The following is a 20,356-nucleotide window of genomic DNA, read 5'->3' on the forward strand; positions in this document are numbered from 1 at the left end:
AAAATAAAAAAAGGACGAACCCTACCCCACCTGGCTGAAAAAATGTGGTGTTGTTGTTTTAATCTCCACAGTAGAAACTGGTAATAATGGTGACATGCATTCTTCTGTATGGCAAGTGCTCCTTATGGAACAACAGGGTGGCAACAGGGAAACAAGACCTTTCAAAGATGGCTTCAGAAATCCAGGGTCAGGGAGAAATTCAGAGTCTGGGAACCACCACTGAAAAGGCCCTGTTCCTTCCATAAGAACTTGTTTCTCTTCTTCCTCCTCCTTCTCCCTCCTTTTTCAATCTTTGATCCATTTCCTTATCTTGTCAGTCCTCCCCTTTCTACTTTCTATCTAGCTCCCTATTGTCTGTCTCTCCGGTACGTGGGGAGGATGGGGGGAGTGCTATCCCTCATGCATCTACCCGCATTGCCAGTTCCCCACAAGCATCTGGTGGGCTGCTGTGGGAACAGAATGCTAGGCTAGATGGCCCATTGGCCTGATCCAGCAGGCTCTTCTTATGTTCCTATGGACCCTATGGACCCTCCAAATCCAGAGGCAGTTCCTAGATTCTGTGGGGTATTTGGCCCCTGTAAGAACAGGACACTGGCCTAGATGGGCCCCTTTTGGTCTGACCCACCTCTCAGGTTCTTATTCTGTGTTCTCTTATGCTTCCTTCCCCTATGCCAAACCAGGTGTTGCCTACCAACCCAGAAGAAAGTTGGCAGGTCTACAGTTCTGCTCAGGACAGCGAAGGGCGGTGTATATGCACAGTGGTGGCCCCCCAACAGACAATGTGCTCGCGCGACGCCAGGACGAAGCAACTGCGGCAGCTATTAGAAAAGGTAACCAGGTGTCCCAGGAAGACCAGAGGGTGGGAGGGCCTAGTGGCTACTCTGGAATGCAAATGGAGCTGAGCTTAACTACTGCATAACCAAGTATGGATTTGAGATAAAGATTGCCCAATTGCTCTCTTGTTTTTTGGGGAGGGGGGGAGGAGTGAATATTTGTAACTTCAGCTTGAATGTGTGTGTTTCCCTATGCTTGCCTTGCCCCACAACTACAACCTCTAATGAATTTTGGTGATAGGTTAATCATCTAAAGTTTTAAGTTGATTAATTGGTGGAACTTGCTTTTTTTAAAAAAACAGAACAACCACAACAGCGGGTTATGTCCCTCTACCTTCCACCAACCTACTGCTATAATCTTTAATGAACTTCAGTAGTAGATTAATCTTGCTTTAACATGCAGGTCCCCCTTTCCAAACACAATGCATCCTGTTCGCTAGGCAAGCATTCACATCTTGAGCTGATTATTTCCCTTATTTTCGGTGGGAACATTTCTCATCCGGGATCTGTCCCTGCCACTCTCCATAGTTTCTGCCTGGAATTGACTGCTGTTGACCAGCAGCGCAAACACAAGTAAGGGAGTGGGCAAACTCCAGCTGCTCAGATATGTGAATCAGCTCTGCCTGGAGCATGGTTTCAGGGTAATTCTTTATGTTCAGGTAACTGAATTGCAGATAATTAGTGTTCCGATAGCGGGACCTGCATGCATTTTTAAAAGGTTGTGTCTCCCGTCGTTACTTCACTCCAGAAATGCAATATTTAATGAACTTCAGTGGTAGGTTAATCAACTCAATTTTAGTTGATTAATTGGTGGGGCTGAAAGTTGGGAACTTGTTCCTTTAAAAAAAAAGTCTATTATTATTATATTAGGAAACAGAAAAACTGGTGATGATTTCCAGCTGAGCCATCCTGAATGTCACCCAACAACTCTCCCTTCAGTGTATAAAATGTCAGTTATTTGCAATTTTATTTCATTTGAACCACCTGATTGAGAAAAAGGCAGTTGGTAAAATGGCTAAAATGTTTAGTCTCTGCATAAGGTTCACAGTTCACAGTTTTGAAATTCTTGCTTTCAATCAATAGAATTATGTTGGTTTGAGAACTCAGACACATAATACCAAGTCCAGTTGTATGGGTGAAAACCTGGGTAATTAGGAAATTTTGAGCAAAAAAAATGCATAAAATCACACACACACACACACACCCTTCTCCGGTTCTGAACTGTGATATCTTTATAGAGGATTTGGCCTTCTTCCTTCTGCAGGTACCTTTTATGAGATATAACCCTTCCACGGTCAAACTCTAAATACCAGCGCATGTCTGCTGCCAAACCCTGCCAAATTTCAAATATAGCAATTGCATGTCATGGGGTTCTCACATTTTAAATACCTGAGCACCCAGGAGCATCTACCTAGGGAGAATATCTGACATTTAAAAACTTGCAGGAGAAACTTACTGGGAAGAGCAAATTTTGCTCTGGCTGTGGAAGGGATCAATTAATTTGCTTTCATTAATTCGCTATGCTTGGATGTTACGGTGCTGAAAGCCGCAGGAAAAAAATATTTTTGAAAGCTTGAGGCACTCTGATGCATTCTTGTTAATTAAAACCGTGAAAAGATCAAAGCCTTGGGTGTCGTCCCAAATAAATCAGCAACAGGAGTGGGTGAGTATTACTATCATCATCACATTGCCAATTGGCATGCATTACTCTCCATTCATAGAACGCTTTAACGTTTTCAAAGAGCCAGTCGGCCCAATTTCCCCCCCAATATATATATAAAAAAAAAAAACCATAGGAAGGAAGCAAAATTAAAATGGAGCACCATGCTGTTGCCTCTCTCCTCCTGAAAAGCTCAAGTAAGATGACAGCATGGCCCACATCAAATGCTAGCCAAAAAGAAAAGGAGTTGTGATATGTAGTGATGTATATTTTACACCAACACTCATGTGATCTGATTTTAATAGCCTGCAGGGCAGAGAGATCAGAATAATCTTATTAAGGGATATAATCTTGGGATCTAGGGATTCTTTGCTTAATGGTTTCCACTGATCATGCATAAATTCCTATGAAATGACATCTTTTCTGCCCCCCTCCCTTTAAATTACCGTATTTTTTGCACCATAACACTCACTTTTTTCCTCCTAGAAAGTAAGGGGAAATGTCTGTGCGTGTTATGGAGGAAATGCCTACGGGTGGCATGCCTACGGATTTTCCTCCTCTAAAAGCTACGTGCGTGTTATGGTCGGGTGCGTGTTATAGAGCGAAAAATACGGTAATTGGATTCTTGTGGGTGATACCATTATCCCTGGCATTTGGAAGACTATCTGCCAGGATTTGATTAATATTTCCATATCTATATATCTATCTATTTTACCTCCAACTCTGGAAGTAAATCTTAGCTGGTCCAGAATTTCTGGATCTATACTTCTGAATCCTTGCATAGGTTCAAACTGAAGTCCACTTGAGCTGCTGGTTCCCAAAAAAATTCTAGCCGCCAACTCCTTTCTTCCATAAACTCATCCCCTGTGCCCCCTACCATACCCTACAAAAAAGAAAAATTCAGAATAGCAATCTGCATGAACCACTAAGGAAGATAATAACAATAAAATTCAAAGCAGACTCCATGAATTGCACACCTATTCAAAATCCGATTAAAAGTATTTAGTTTAATTAATTCAACAAAATTGGTGAACTTGATCTGTTGATATCAGCTTTTTAAAGTCTGGTAGTCATTTACCCCTCCAGCACGTCCCTGCCAACCGCTTGCCTCTTAGTGCATCCCAGGTAATCCCATCTCCCCACAGTGGGTGTACTGCCTACTTTGGGAACCATTGATTTAAATGAACACTCCATTTCTGACTGTGGACAGCCATTTACTTCTGGGAGGTTATGTCCTTCCACTGACAATGGCCTCCGAATGATATTCAGAGGTATAGTTCTCCTGAGCATGGAGGTTCCATTGAATGGTTAGAGTTCGTAGCCACCCAGCAAGCCAAATCCTCTGTGAAGAAAGGTGGACTCTTGTAACTTTTGTATTACGAAAAGTCACACCATACTTCATGGAGACGTTTTAAGCAGCAGTGCTAGCATAGCTTGACCCCTGGGAAGGGAAAGCAAGCTTAACTATGAATGATCAAAGATGGACTAGCCTTAGAGTGGGGGCTTGTACTATACTTCCAGAGGGGAAATTATCCTCCCAGGAGACTGGCGTGTGACAGAGGTGATCCCATAGCTGAAGGCATTTTGAAGGATAATATGGTGCCTTCTCCCCGTCCCATTTGCAAGAAGTGATGGATCCCATGCACAGAAAATGAATCCTCCCTTTCTCATGACAATAGAACTTGTGGACATCCAAGGAAGCTGGATGTTGAAAGATTCAGGACAGATAAAATGAAGTCCTTCTTCATGCACTGCAGAGTTAAACTATGGAACTCATTGCCGCAGGAGGCAGTGATGGCCACCAACCTAGATGACTTTAAAAGAGGATTAGACAAATGCATGGAGAAGGAGAAGTCTATTGATGGCTACTAGACGCAAAGTGCTATGCTCTGCCTCCATGGTCAGAGGCAGCAGTGGGAATCTGGTTGGCCACTGTGAGCACAGGATGATGGACTAGATAGGTCATTGGCCTGACCTAGCAGGGCTCTTCCTATGGAGGCCTATTATGATAGCAGAACCTCCATGCCCAGGAACAGTCTACCTCTGAATACCAGATACTGGGGCTTAAGAACTGGAGGATACTACTGCACTCAGGCCCTGCTTGAGGGCTTCTCATTGTGGCATCTGGTTGACCCCTCTGGGAACAGGATGCTAGACCAAACGAGCCTACTTTGGCCTGATCCAGCAGGCTCTTTTGACGTTCTTGTGTTGATTTCCTTATGCTATTTCCACATCACCATTTTTGCTTTTAAAGAACAGAATAGAGACACTTGTTCATCAGCCTCCCACACAGAGAGAACTGCAAAAAAGAGGAAAAGGAAAATCTAATTATGTTTGGAGAGGTTGAAAGTATAACATACTATTAGTGGATTGTTATAGCAAGGCAGATCTGTAACACATGGAAATGAAGGTGGTTAAACACACACACACACACACACTTGGTTCAAACATAGAGAGAGAATCTTCTAGAGTGGCTTTTCACAACATTTTTAATAGAAAGTTGACATTTCTATGAAGGGGTGTAACCCTCTGCTGTTTGCAAAGCATGAAGGCTGCATACAGAACTGGATTAAAAGAACATTAAAAGTATTCCTGGGCTCATTGTTGCTCAATGTTTTTGTAAACAACTTAAATTGAGGGAATGCTCATCCAATTTGCAGATATCACCAAACTGAGAGGGGTACTCAATGCTGCAGAAGTCAGAATTAGGATTCAAGATGGCTTTAACAGATTGGAGAACTGGGTCAAATCTTACAAAGTAACATTTGATAGGGACAAATGTCAGGTTCTATGCTTAGGCAGGAAGAACCAGCTGCACAAATATAAGATGGGGGTGCCTGGCTTGCCAGTAGTGCATGTGAAAAGGAACTAGGGGTATTAGTAGATAACAAGCTTCACATGAGTCAAGAGTGTGATGCGGCAGCAAAAAAAATAAATGCTATTCCAGGCTGCATCAAAAGAAGTCTAGTGTCCTGACCAAGGGAAATAATAGTACCTCTCTATTCTGCCTTGGTCAGACCACACCTGGAATACTCTGTCCAGTTCTGGGCACCACAATTTAAGAAAGCTATTGACAAGCCAGACCAAAGCTAACAGAAGGAATTTCAATGGAAAAAATGTCAGGTTCTGTGTTTAAGCAGGAATTAGAAGCTACACAAATACAGGATGAGGGAAAGCTGGGAAATGTTATGTACTGTGTGTTATGTACACAGCCTAAGTGTATAAAATCAGGCTGCATACATGCCATACATTTAAAGCATGCAGAAGCATGTACACACACACACACACACACACACAGAGAGAGAGAGAGAGAGAGAGAGAGAGAGAGAGAGAGAGAGAGAGAATTAGTTTTGGGAACTATAGTTTACCCACCACAGCTGCCAGTTTCAAGCACCCTTCAGAAACCACAGTTCCCATGTTTATTTGTTTTTGTTTTTAATGGTGGGGTTCTTTAAATGAATGGTGCATAGCCAGCCTTGGTCTCATTCATTAGATGGCTTTTTACATGGCACCCACCTCTTCCTGAGTCTCTTCTTGTGATTGATGCTGTAATATATCAAGGTGAGTTCATGGTGCCTAGCAACTGTCTCTATCGCTGGGGTTCCCGCTTTATCTGTATCCAGCAATCGATGACTGCCGGGTGTAAATGAAGAGGTGATCATTCACCTTACAGTGAAGACATCCTTCTTAGTCAAACACACCCAGGCGGTAATGAATCGCCTCCTCTGCTTCAGAAGACAGGTGAGTGAACAGAAGAATGAAAAAAGAGGCTCCATGATTGTCCTCATTTGCACCAAAGATGATGAGTTTAACTGATTATAAGAACGTTGGGGATGGGCCATAGCACCTACATGCTTATTCAGAACCATGAGGACTAGAATCTTGCTTTATTTTTAGGGGAAGGTTGGTAGCTCAATGGTAGAGCAACTGCTTTGCATGCAAAAGGTCCCAGGTTCAAGGCCCAATGGCATCTCCAGGTAGGGCTGAGAGAGAGACCCCTGTCTGAAATCCTTCCAGTCAGTGTTGTCAGCACTGAAGTACTTGGATCAGTGGCCTGGCTCTACCTACTAACACAGTTTTCTGTTTAATTCAACCTTTTATTCAGAACTATGAGGACCAGAATATTCCTTAATTTTTAGGGGAAGGGCAATAGCTCTGTGGGTAGTGCCTGCATCCTCACCAATTTCATGGATAATAAAATGAAACAGCACCATAAGTTCAGACCAGGAGTCCATCCAGTCCATCCAGTTCAACAGCCAATTCTCACCGTAGGCACCAACAACACAAACACTCGTCAGATGTTCCCCATTCTCTGGTATGTAGAGCTAACACTCCGTGGGCATGGAGGTTCTTCTATCACAATGGGCATCTATGAAAAGATGTCCTGTTGGATCAGGCCAATGGCCCACCAAGTCCAGTATCCTGTTATCCAACCAGATGCCCACTAGAGGAAGCCCCGCCCCCCAGCAGAACTTGAACACAATTGTCTTCTCCATTCCTGTAGTTTCCAGCAACTGGTGTTCAGAAGCATTGCTGCCTCCAACCATGGAAGCAGAACATGGCCATTATGGCTATTGAAACCCTTGACCTCCATGAATTTAATCTGTCCAATTCTCTTAAAAGCCTGTGATTCAGAGGGAACATGGCTTCCAGCTGATAGCCACTGATCAGCATGGATTTGTCCATTACAGTACCAAGCATAAGTAGAAACATATTCACTATTTTTCCTCCATTCACCTGTCTGTTGAAGCTGTGCTTGTGGGGCGGGGGTGGGAAACTGGCTGCTTCTCAAGTTAACTGCTTCTGTTTATCTTCTGTGTGTCCCTGACCTGCCTCCCTCCAACCCACCTTTCTGCTCAGGTACAAAACATGTCCCAGTCAATAGAAGTGTTGGACAGGCGGACCCAGCGGGATCTACAGTACGTTGAGAAGATGGAGAACCAGATGAGAGGCCTGGAGTCGAAGTTCAAGCAAGTGGAAGAGAGTCACAAGCAGCACCTGGCCAGACAGTTCAAGGTGAGCTTGCTTCTTGCCCAGGGGATGAGACTGAGCTGCCTTTGGGGCGGGGGGGGGAGGGTGGTCTTAGCTCAGCAGGTAGAGGGTTTGGTTTGCATGTAGAAGGTCCAAGGCTCAATCCCCAGCTAAAGCTGGGAAGTTCCCCTGCCTGAACCGCTGAAGAGCCTCTGCCAGTCAGTGTAGGTAATGCTAAGCTAGATGTACCAATGGCAGAAAAGGGCAGTTTCCTATGTTCCGATCGACTCAACCATTTATTCACAGCCACGAGGGCTAGAACCTTGTCAAAAGAAAGGCACTAGCTCACTGATAGAGCATACGCTTTGCATGCAGAAGGTTCGGGTTCAATCCCTGACATCTCTGGATAGGGTTGGGAAGAGATTCCCTGCCTGAAACCCTGGAGAGCTGCTGCCCATCAGTGTTGGCAATACTGAGCTAGAGAGACCAGTGGTCTGACTCAGTATCCCACAGCTTCCTGTATTCCTATTATTCAGCTCTCTCTTCAGAATTGTGAGCGCTAGAACCTTTGTTTGTGTGTGAAGGGCTGTAGCTCAGTGGCAGAGCATGCAGACAGCTCCCTAGCAGTATCTCCTATCATGGCTTAGAAAGTCCCCTGTCTAAGACCCTGGAGAGCCACTGCTAAGTCAGTGTGGACAATACTGAGCTAGACAGACCAATGGTCTGCCTCAGTATAGAGCAACTTCCTATGTTCCTATTTAATTCAGCCCCTCTTCCAGAACCATTAGGACCAGAATCCTAATCTCCTTTTACCTGGAGGTGCCTAGAGCCAAACCATTTTAGGACTGCATCGCAGATGCTCTATCACTGAGTTATGATCTTTCCTCATAGAAAGGATGCAGGGCTGTGCACTTATGGGGCAGTTTACATAAAAGTCATGATGTGAAATCATTGGAAGGTTCACACACACACTCACATACACCAGTGTATTCATTTAGAGGAGGAAGGAAATTGTCCATCCGCTCAGGCTGGCTATTGACCCTGCAGGAGTTATCACCCCTTAACCCATCCTATCCACAACTGAATTTAGAAGGGGGTTTTTGTTTTGTTTTTGAGAGGGACCTCTTAAACCTCAGGGTCCTTTCCCCTTTACAACCCTACCATTGACAAAGTCACTGTGTGGATGAGAGAAGGATCCCATTCACACCACACATTGAAAGCATGACAAAAGCCACTTTAAGCAGAGAATTTTGGGAGTTCTAGTTTGTTAAGGGTATGCTGAGAGTAGTTAAAAGGCCCCCTTAGTCTCCTCTCAGAGTGGTTTAACAGTCAATGCCTCTTTCAATGGAACTCTGGGAATTGGAGCCCTTTGAGGAGAAGGGGGGGGTGTCTCGGCACTCTGAACAAACTACAGTTTCTAGAAAATCCATAGCTGTTTAAAATAGTATCGCGGTGTTTTAAACATAGGGTGTAACTGTGCCCAAGTCATTAAAGTGTTTTTTTCTTTTCTTGCGGGTGGGCTGGGGGTGGGCACTTGTTTTTCCAGATTGCAATCCCGCTAACTGCATTGACTTCCGAGTAAACCCACCGGGCTTGCTTGAGAGTCAAGCACAGTTAGGAAGACCAGAACCCATTATTTTATTTTGTCTTAATTGATTAATTCATGTTTTAAAAAGAAAAGAAACAGTCTGTTAATAGCTGCTGTCTGTTTAAGGAGGTTAGCAAGCTAGCTGTTCAACCGCCTCTCATTTTCTTGCTTTCAGGGCTAACTTAAAAGAAATTTTAACACCCAATGTCGCACTGACTGAAGAAGCCGTTCATTCCCCCTCCATGTAACCATGAAAAAAAAAGCAGAAAGCAGAGAGCCTTTCCCGCCATCCTTTGATTTCCTCTTCATTTGATTATTCTTAATTATTTTTGTTTTCGTTTTTTGGCAAATTAGCACCATTATTCCAGCGTCACAAACAGCCGAGAGTTCTGACTTTTGCATGTAAACTGTTAGAGATGCATTTCATGACTAGTTTTGCAAAAATCCTTGTTGATGCATTAATTATTTATTATTATTATTATTATTATTATTATTATTATTATTAATTTATGGAAAAGGGAAAAAAAGAATTTGTGTATGTGACTGAAGCATGTAACCTTAAGATGTTGCATTCTAAAAAAAAAAAGAAAAAAAATTCTAAATAAAGGCCTTTTTTCCCAAATAAGATGGTGTGCTCCAGACTGTTTAATATTATATAATATATTTATATTTATATATCCTTTCCACATTTGGACACCCACCCCCACCCCTACTCAGCAAGCATTAATAATACTAATAATAATGGTGGCCTTTTGTTGTGAGGGTGTTGGAGAAAGTACATCCCAGGCAGGCAGCTCTCTTAGAGGTAGGCAAGGGGTGAGCAGGGCTTTTGCAGACCAGAGCATTGAAACCAAGCTTATTTTAACCTTGCAGGCGATTAAAGCGAAAATGGAGGAGCTTAGGCCCCTGATCCCTGTGTTGGAGGAGTACAAGGCCGATGCCAAATTGGTTTTGCAGTTTAAAGAGGAGGTCCAGAATCTGACGTCAGTTCTTAACGAGCTCCAGGAGGAGATTGGCGCCTATGACTACGAAGAGCTTCAGAACAGAGTGTCAAATCTTGAGGAGAGACTCCGGGCTTGCATGCAAAAATTAGGTAGGCCTGCACGACCCAAGCGAGCAGGAGGAGGAGGAGGACCTGCCCTGGTGGAGGAGAGGGCAGGGGGCACATGCCTCTAACCCGTTTAATGTCAACCAGTCACCAAGACTCAAGAGGTTTAGGAGCTATGTGTACAGATCCGAGCTTTATGTCAAGATGACATAACCCTTCCTTGAGGGGAAGGGGGTGGTAGCGCAGTGGGTAGAGCATCTGCCTTATGTGCCAAAGACTGCCCAGTTCGATCCCCTGCATCTCGTGTTAGGGCTGGGGAAAGACTTGCTGGAGAGCTGCTGCCAGTCAATGTCAGAAACACTAGCTGTGATTCCTGCACTGCGAGGGGGTGGGGTTGGGACAAGATGACACTTGGGGTCCCTTCCAACTCTACTATGTTATGATTCCATGACCTTGACAGATGGTGGACTCTCCTTTATTGGAGGTTTTACGCCGGCTCCCTTGGCCAATAAAGCGAGATGAGCGCCGCAACCCCAGAGTCGGCCACGACTGGACCTAATGGTCAGGGGTCCCTTTACCTTTACTAAGCAGAGTTTGGATAGCCATCTGTCAGGGATTCTTTAGCCTTGATGCCTTCATTCCAGGGAGTTGGGCTAGATCACATTTGGGGTCCCTTCCAACTTTACAATTCTCTAATTATATGATTATACTGGGCAAGATACACCAATGGTATAAAGTAGCTTCCAATGTTCCTATTTAAGGCAGCCCTTTATTGAGAACAATGAGGACTAGAACCTTACTTTATTCTTAGCGGGAGGACCATAGCTCAGTGGCAAAGCACCTGCTGTTTATCCTCCCAGGAGGTCCCAGGTTCAGTCTCTGACATGTGTAGCTGGAGCTGGGGAAATACCCTTTTCTGAAAGCCTGGAGAGCCAGTGTCCATTTGGCCCCTTAATTCTGAACAATGAGGACTAGAAATGTAATATTTAGGGGAGGGTCCATTACACAGTGGCAGAGCACGTATTTTGCATGCAGAAATCTCCATGGTCAGTCCCAGGTGGGCCTGGAAATGCCCCCCTGGTCTAAAACTCTGGGAAGCTGTTGCCAGTCAGAGCAGATAGTACTAAGCTAGGTGGAGCTTGTGCTCCTAACCCAGCACCTGTTTTCAGTGCCAAAGTTTTAACCATGGAAAAGAGAGGGAGGGAGAAAAAAAGAAATAATGAGAGAAAGCGTAGGCAAAGGTGCTCATGAGGTGGTGCAGAGTGCATTTCCTTGAGTCTCATAGGATCTCCACAGATCAGGAATCAGGTTTCCAAACTGGGTGGTGTTGTTTGATTAGACTCCAAAGTATCAGGCAGCATGTTTCAGCTGCTCCTTGGGGCTTTGGATCAAGTGATTCTTGGACAGCACACCCCCATGGCGAGCCACATTGGAAGTGATAGGGAGTACTTCGATATGTGTTTAGGGTGTGTGTGTGCATTTGCTGTACAGAGGGAGAAGTGAAAAATCCCACTGAACACACAAATCCTTGCAAGCACCAAAATATGTTCTTTGGCAAGCACTCTGAACATGCTCAGAGATACTCTCCTTTTTATCCAGTTTGCAAAAATGGAGGGGGGGATAAGATCCAGCTACTGCATGATTATGGTTCCAGCCCCAACATGTCCTAGATGACTATAAGCTGGTCTGTGAACTTGGAGATAGCAATGCTCTTGCCTTGTTCTACGTCACACATTCCTGGAATGCATTGCTCATTGGCTACCATTGGGTCAAAGTTCAAAGGAGAACCTTGAAAGGAAACAAATGATTCAGGTAGCAAGGATATTGTTCATTAACTGCACACGTCAGCACATTCACACAGTAGGGAGATTTCAGAAGCATTGGAGTGATGCCCACAACTCTGTGCCAGGAGATAGGCTTGACATTCAGAAGGCCCCAGGTCCAATCCCCAACAGATCTCCAGGTACAGCTTGGAAAGCCCTCCTATCTGAAATTCTGGTGAGCTGCTACTTGTCAGCATCCACTGAACTGAACCAGGGGTCACCAACCTTTCTGGAGTGTGATTTTTCGGGGGGCGGGGGAGTGCTACCACTCACCAAATGGCTGCCATGGAGGCAAATGCTGGGAATCACAAGCAGTGAGAGTTGCTGCTTCTGTGGTCAGGTTCTGCTCATTGGCTTCCTATTGTAGCATCCAGTTGACTGCTGTGGGAACAGGACACTAGACTTTAGAGGTCCCCTTTGACTTGATGTAGCACCCAGGCTCTCTTTATGCTTATTACGAACACAGAACTATGAAGTCTTGGTCACCCCCTGACATCCTGCTGCTGATGCTTTTACTCCTGGGTCCACAACAGGTAGACCTTAGGCCCTATCTGTTTTCCTGGAGGGTGACTTCTGCTCTGCTGCCCTTCAGTTTTCAACAAAATAGGTGGCAAACTGGATGAGACTGCTTGAAAGGATGAGGTGGAGCCTTTTCCTTGTTTCCCATTACTTGTCTCAAAGTGATCCTCAGGCCAAATGAATCCGTTGTAGCCAATGATACTTCTACTTAGAGAAGCCCCACTGAACTGATGGATGTGGCAAATTTAGGTATATTAATTACAACACCTCTTTTCTGACTAGAACTTAAGTTGGATGCCACCATAATTGTCCAGTGTTATTTATTGATTATATGCTGCTTACATGCCAAATTGGCCTCCAAGCGGTTTACAACTCTAAAACCAATCTGTAATTAAAACAGGCAATAACAATTCCATTGAGGCACTAAGACATCCTTCATAAAAATAGACAATAAAACAAGCAATTGAGAAGCAAAACAGTTTTTAAAAATCAAAAGAGGTAAAACTATAAAATCAGAAGTTTGGTTCGGGGAATGGTGTGTTCTCAGGAATCAACAGGGCTCATATTTGAAATCACTGCACTGAAAAACCCTAGTCTGTCCTCTTTCTGATTCACCAACTCTGTAACTAGGACCAAATTGTTATCTTCTATTTCACACACACACGTTCATCAGAACTTCAAAACCTGGGTGTTGAGTACCTTGACAGACTGAGATCATTTTGAAAAAGGATTAGATGCATTCTCTGAACCCACTTTTTGGGGGGCGGGTAAGTTTTCAGTGGGGACGTGGGTGGTGCTGTGGGTTAAACCACAGAGCCTAGGGCTTGCCGATCAGAAGGTTGGCGGTTCGAATCCCTGCGACAGGGTGAGCTCCCGTTGCTCGGTCCCTGCTCCTGCCAACCTAGCAGTTCGAAAGCACGTCAAAGTGCAAGTAGATAAATGGGTACCGCTCCGGAGGGAAGGTAAACAGTGTTTCCGTGCACTGCTCTGGTTCGCCAGAAGCAGCTTAGTCATGCTGGCCCCATGACCCGGAAGCTGTACGCTGGCTCCCTCAGCCAATAAAGTGAGATGAGCACCACAACCCCAGAGCTAGTCACAACTGGACCTAAAGTTTTCAATGTAGGACAGAAAAATGTGTAAAATTGTACATTCATTCAGAATGAGAGCCAAAGCACTGCTCTCATTCCACATGGGCTTTATGACACCTGGGGGTGTAACAGTACAGCCTCAACCTGCTCAGAATGCGATCCCCAATAAACTGAGATGTTAGATCTTAGCAAATGGCACCAATTGAGGCAAGTAAGGAAAGGTGTCGCTACAGTTAATGTGCAGGTAGGAAATAGTCACAGGAACTGTGAGCAAAGTTTTGGAGAGTGGTTGTTTCCCCAGCCACCTCTTTCCACACTGAAAATGATTGCACATTATCATTTGGTGAAGCCAGTAAATGGATGCTTACTTCATATATGTGTGAATGCTAGTAAATGAAGTTTATATAAGAACATAAGGACAGGCCTGCTGGATCAGGCCAATGGCCCAACTAGTCCAACATCCCATTCTCACAGTGGCCAACCAAATGCTCCAATGGGAAACTCACAACCTGATCAAAAGAGCCCCCTCCCTTCCTGGGATTTCCAACTGGCTTTTAGAAACATTGCTCTCTCCAGCTGTGGAGGCAGAGCACAGCCATCATAGCTCCATGAATTTGCCCAGTCCTCTTTTAAAGCCATTCAAATCAATGACGATCACTCCCTCCTGCAGGAGTGAGTTCAATAGTCTTAACTATTTGCTGTATGAAGGAGCACATCCTTTTATCTGCCCCGAGTCTCTACCCACTTTCTCCATGCCTTGCATCATTTTAGAAGCTCCTATCATGTCACTTCTTACTTGCCTCTTCTCTAAACTATAGTTTAGTCCAAAGTCACTCTATCCCCTTGATCATTTTGGTGGTCCTTTTCTGAACCTTTTCCAACATCCTGTCTGAGATGAGGGGACAAAAACTGAACACAGTACTCCAAATGTGGCCACACCATAGAACTGTATAACAGCATTATGCTTCAATTCAGCAGTTTTATTTTCAGTTCCATTCCTAATTATGTTCCAAGGTGCCCCCTAGAACATTGTGTGCCCCCTGTTTTGAGTGCAAGGTGCACATAAATTTATGGAACTGGCTAGGGGTTTGTGTCTTATTTCTGTCTTCCCGGTAACAGCTAGGGTCACAGACAAGAATGTAGGAAGGAAGGCCCATGGAAGGCTGTCTTGAACCAGATTCTTGCTGGAGAGGGTCAGGACCCTGGACAGAGACAACGGTGCAGGGTGGGGTACATGTCGAACACACATGTCAGGACTATGGACACTGCAACTGACAGCAGGAAAGCCCTATTTCAGGCATGGCCAAACTTGGCCCTCCAGCTGTTTGGGGACTACAACTCCCATCATCCCTAGCTAACAAGACCAGTGGTCAGGGATGATGGGAATTGTAGTCCCAAAACAGCTGGAGGGCCAAGTTTGGCCATGCCTGCCCTATTTGAACATACTTGGAACTGATCCTGGGACCTTTTGCATGTGAAACATGTAAAAAAAAAGCCCATCTCCTGAACTGGCTTAAACTGAGTCCATCAGTGCCTATCAGAGAATTGATCCATCTAAATCCATGAGAGAGGAAGAGGGGTCTTTGGACATCTCCCAACACCCTTAACAAACTATAGTGCCCAGAACTCTTTGGAGGAAGTCATAATTGTTTAAAGTAGCATCATAGTGCTGATGTGAACATGGCATAGGCAGTCCTAACAGCTTTGAAAACATCAAGCAAGGAACTCTCAGTTAATACAGTGACATGCCAGTGATCAAAAATGCCAGCTTAGATGACTGAGAAGCACTATAATTTTTGGCTCAATAGCAGCTGGCAAATACCAGTCATCCAACAAATCAGTGGTTTTGTAAGCAAGATTGAAAACATGAAAGAGTTTTCTCTGCTCCATCATCAAAAGTCCTGATTCTGGTCAATTTCCTTTTTTTGCTCCTTTGAACCATTAGCAGCCCAGCTGTTTTCAGAACAATTTCCTTTCTTATGAGTGCCAGGAGGCAGTTTTCTTAATAAGGCTGCTGTTTGTTAAGAGAAGGAGGTCACTGGATGTGGCTGACAATTCTCAATTTAATTACCATTAATTAGAGAAGGAGGAGGGAGTCATAGGCACTGTAACCGCTCTAATGCACCGTGATGATGATGTCAGCTGCTGTTTGGAATGTGCTGTTCAGATCTCCACTGCTGCCCATTGTTTAGCACTTTCACAGCTGACTCGAGGTTACATTTTGCTACCCAGAAAGAATCCTAGAACTGGAGTGTTGGAACCCCAGGGGTCTAGTCCAATCCCCTGTAATGCAGGAGTCACAGCCAAAGAACCCCCAACAGATGGCTATCTGACCTGTGTGGATGATCATTGGATGATCTAAGAAGGGAACCCCTGCTGTATCTCACAAAGCCAATCTTTTTGTTTTTGTTTTCACCTGAGCAGTTTATGAGTGTTCCGTGGCATCACAAACACCCTGGGTGGTGATTGAATCATAGGATGGTTGAGTTGGAAGGTTCCCAAAGGGCCATCTAGTCCAACTCACTGCAATACAAGGGGCTACATGCCTATCTGGGTGCAAGGTGCACTGGAATCCTAACATCCTATGTTTCCTTCACTCACTTTGGTAAGGTCACCTCCAGGTAACAACTGGGAAAGTCCTGAACCCCTGGACAGCTGCTGCCAGTCAGTGCTAACAATGCTTATCTAGATGAACGTGTGGTTTGGCTCAGTTAAAGGCACTGCCCTGTGTTCCCTCTTGAAAGAGGAGCGCTTTCTTTGTAAACTCCATTTTTGAAAAGAGGGAATTTCCTTGCAGATGGATAGAACAGAAGAAGCTAAGAAGAGCCCAGCTGGATGAGGCCAATGGGCCATCTAGCCCAGCACCCTGTTCTCACAGTGGCCAAGCAGAGGTGTCAATGTGAAATCCATAAGCAGGACCTGAGCACAACAGCAACACTCTCCCCACTTGTGATTTCCCAACAACTGGCATTCAGAGCTAGACTCCCCTTGGGCATGGAGGTTCTGCTCTCACAGTTGACCTCCACATGGAGAGCATTGCTGGGGGCCCATCTAGTCCAACCTCCTATTCTCACAGTGGCCAACAGATGGTTATTATGGGAAGCCCCAAGCAAGACTGAGCACAATAACAACTTTCCCCTCCTGCAATTCCCAGCAAATGTTACTAAGAGTATGACCACCAGGGTTAGAAAAGGGTCTTCTCAAGACACAGTGAAGTGTATACCTGTATAAGAATTCTGCACATGGTCTGCTAATGTTTACAGGGGCTTTCCTGTTCACATTCAGTGATAGTCCTCCAGCCAAGGACCTGACTGGATGGCTTATGAAATGGAAAGCCATCCCTCCCACCCCACCCCCCAAAAAATAATTCCCAAGATAATGGCTGATTTAGACAGGGCACCATTAAAAAAATCACATAGTTTGCTCACTCCCATTGTGTTCAACCTTTCTGCAGCCTGTGGGAAACTGACAGCAATAAGTGACCCAATCACAGTCAAGACATCTGGATCCAGGTTTGGCTCATGGATGACAGACCCACTAGCTCCAGAGGGTGAGAGCAAGGTAAGATGATGAACCTCACTGCACCTGTAACATGATCCGGAGCTGCTTCCTTTGATCCTATACTAAACCATGGACAGAATGACAAGGGATATTTGACAGTTCCCATTCACAGAATTATGCTTTCATGAAAACACACACACACACACACACAACTTTTCATTGTTTCTCAAAATGTGTCCATTTTTTTTGCAGCTTGGGGCCACGTTCAATAAGGAACTGCCTTGTCCCATATATTCCTATGCTCTTTAGATGGGATGCTGCAGAGAGTGTCTTGTGCCCTTTAGTATGTAATAGAAATGGGGCTTTTTAAAGTCATCACTTGATTGCAGGGTATTTAATTACTATATTGCTTTACAGGACATGCAGTTAAATGTGTGAACTGACTCCGTAGAAATATATTCCACCTGTAATGGTATTGTGGAGACCCCAATTTCCCAACTGAACTCACAAGCTGTCGATTAGCATTGAAGCACATGGCTGAATTAGTTCTCAGTTCATTCTTGGTGCTATTTACAACAGCAGCAAATCAGAGTGTTGCATACAACTACTCAGAGTACACCAATTTAAATTAGTATACCTAAACGGGTCAAGTCCAGCAATATAAGAAGAGTCTGTTAGATGAAGCTAAAGGCCCATCCAGTGCAGCATCCTGTTCCCACAGTGGCCAACCAATTGTCCATTGTGGGAAACCAGTAAACAGGACCTGAGCCCAAGAGCTCTCACCTCTCCTGCAGTTTCCAACAACTAGCATTCAGAAGCATTCCTGCTTCTGACTGTGGGGGCAAAGCACAGTCATCGTAGCTGGCAGTCATTAGTAGCCTTCTCTATGAATTTGGCTCCTCTTTTAAAGCCATCTAGATTGGTGGCCATTACTTCCTCCTGTGGAAGTGAGTTCCATAGTTTAACTATGTTCTGCATGAAGAAGCCCTTCGTTTTATCTGTCTTGGATGTTGCAATATTCATCTTCTTGGAATGTCCATGAGTTCTAACCTTATGAGAGAGGGGGGAGAGAGAAATCTCTCTCCACTTTCTCCATGCTGTGCACAATTTTATAAATGCCTATCATCTTACAGTTTCTCTAGACCAAAATGCTGCAACCTAAATTGTTGTTGTTGCTGTTGTTTGTCCTACACCCTAAGGTCCCAGGCATTAAAACACAATAAAAAAACATTTAAAGCAACTGACAAACACATAGTATATAAGGTGGTTCCTAAAAAACATGCACGTCAAGTGTCAAAAGCCTGGGTAAAGAGGGTGATGGATCTACTCTGAGTAGGACTAACTTTGGGCACAACCTGGTATCTATACAGAATGTTTCTCAAACATCTTTTTTCCTTCTTCCTAATGCTGACATCTGTATGCATTTTCTGTAGGTCTGGTATATGGACAGCTATCACAACAATCGCTTTGTCCGGGAGTACAAATCCATGTCCGATTTCATTAACACAGACAACTTCACCTCCCACCGCCTCCCTCACCCATGGTCTGGGACTGGACAAGTGGTCTATAATGGCTCCATCTTTTTCAACAAATACCAAAGCCACATCATAATCAAATTTGACTTGAAAACGGAGACCATCCTTAAGACTCGTAGCCTGGACTATGCCGGCTATAACAATGTCTACCACTATGCCTGGGGTGGCCACTCGGACATTGACCTCATGGTGGATGAGAATGGCCTGTGGGCCGTCTATGCCACCAACCAGAATGCGGGGAACATTGTCATCAGCAAGCTGGACCCCAACACTTTGCAGAGCATCCAGACTTGGAACACCAGTTACCCCAAACGCAGCGCTGGAGAAGGGTTCATCATTTGTGGCACATTATACGTCACCAATGGTTACTCGGGGGGTACGAAAGTGACCTACGCCTATCAGACCAACACTTCAACTTATGAATACATCGATATCCCCTTCCTAAACAAATACTCCCACATTTCCATGTTGGACTACAACCCCAAGGACAGAGCTCTCTATGCGTGGAACAACGGTCATCAAATCCTTTACAATGTCACCCTCTTCCACGTGGTCCGATCAGACGAATTGTAGTCCACTTTTTTCGTCGGGAAAGGAACTGAACCATTTAACAAAAAACAAACAAACCTGGAAGGGATACATACTATGGAAATATATTTTAAAAGAAAAAATAGATATAGAAATGGAAAACAGCTGCCAAAATGTCAATGTGGGAGTCTCCGGTATTTAAACCTGCAAGAGATCTGCGCTCATACCTCTCCGAATTTTCAATCAAACATCTAACTCGTGTTATAGACCTTTGGGAGGGGGGGAATGAAACCAACTTATTTGCAGCTGGAACTGCACTTGACAAATTAATTTTCTGTTCTTGGGTGTCTTATTTTTCAAGGGCAGGTGGTCTGTCTGTTCTCTTTCCCTACTGTTCTGATAGCAAAGTTGTAGTTATAAAGTACAAAGTAAAAGGCGATGACTGTTGGGGGGAAAACTTTATCATGGGGGTGTGGGGGGGAGGGGGGACACCTGATTCTTGCTCTCTTATTTTTTGGTGCATTGCATGGACAGTTCCTTCCATCACAGTCAGCTATGATGAGGTGTTGAAGTTGACTCACATCAATGGGCTTCTCAATTTTAATTTTTTGATTTTACTTTTAGAAGGAATGTTGCAGGTAGATATTGTCTCCCATGGCGCCTACTCTCGAGTATTTCACTCTCTGCTTCTTCTTCTTTTTTTAAAAAAACAAACAAACGAACATCTCCCCCCTCTGTGTTTTATGTCACCTTTAGATTCATTGTCCTGGGACCCAAAGTAGCTAATGGATCTGTGTCTCTTTAAGTAGATATAAATACACGAATAAAAAAAAAGAAAAAAATATATAAAAAGGTATGTATTATGGACAAGTTGTTGTACCCAAATATTTGTTTGAACATGTATCCAGCCAATATCTTGTACAATGTTATGTCTGTTATTAACCAGAGGTGGTAAAAAAACAAAAACTTTGTATGTCCAAGTTTATGCAATGAATGTTGTAAATGCCAATGATGTCATTTCGATTAATAAATGAAGGTTTCATATCTTAAAAAGTGATTAAAGGTGTGGTGTTTAAATTCATAGCACCATAGAACTGTAGAGTCAGGGTTGTATGGGGTGTATGGGGCGTTTGAAGAGGGGCAGTACCTCTATTGGGGGACACATCTTGCTTCTAGGGTACTTCATACACCTTTGTTCCCCACTCTTACCTGTGTCTACTAGAAGCTGTCCGCAAGTGACAGCAGCCACATCCAGGGAAATG

At 44.3% G+C, this 20,356-nt stretch overlaps 1 protein-coding gene across 2 annotated transcripts in view; it reads left to right on the forward strand.

The window, feature by feature from the left end:
* Positions 1–20,151, forward strand: part of OLFM1 (olfactomedin 1) — a 48,699-nt gene extending 28,548 nt beyond the window's left edge. For both annotated transcript variants that reach the window (XM_053373490.1, XM_053373489.1), the window contains exons 2-6: positions 681–830; positions 7,354–7,509; positions 9,926–10,145; positions 16,985–17,091; positions 18,465–20,151. In XM_053373490.1, the coding sequence (XP_053229465.1) occupies positions 681–830; positions 7,354–7,509; positions 9,926–10,145; positions 16,985–17,091; positions 18,465–19,139 (1,308 nt within the window). In that variant the 3' untranslated portion in view covers positions 19,140–20,151. The remainder of the gene's footprint in view (positions 1–680; positions 831–7,353; positions 7,510–9,925; positions 10,146–16,984; positions 17,092–18,464) is intronic.
* The last annotated feature ends 205 nt before the right edge of the window (positions 20,152–20,356 follow it).

Source organism: Podarcis raffonei, chromosome Z (assembly GCF_027172205.1).
Source record: "Podarcis raffonei isolate rPodRaf1 chromosome Z, rPodRaf1.pri, whole genome shotgun sequence".
NCBI classification, from domain to species: Eukaryota; Metazoa; Chordata; class Lepidosauria; order Squamata; family Lacertidae; genus Podarcis; species Podarcis raffonei.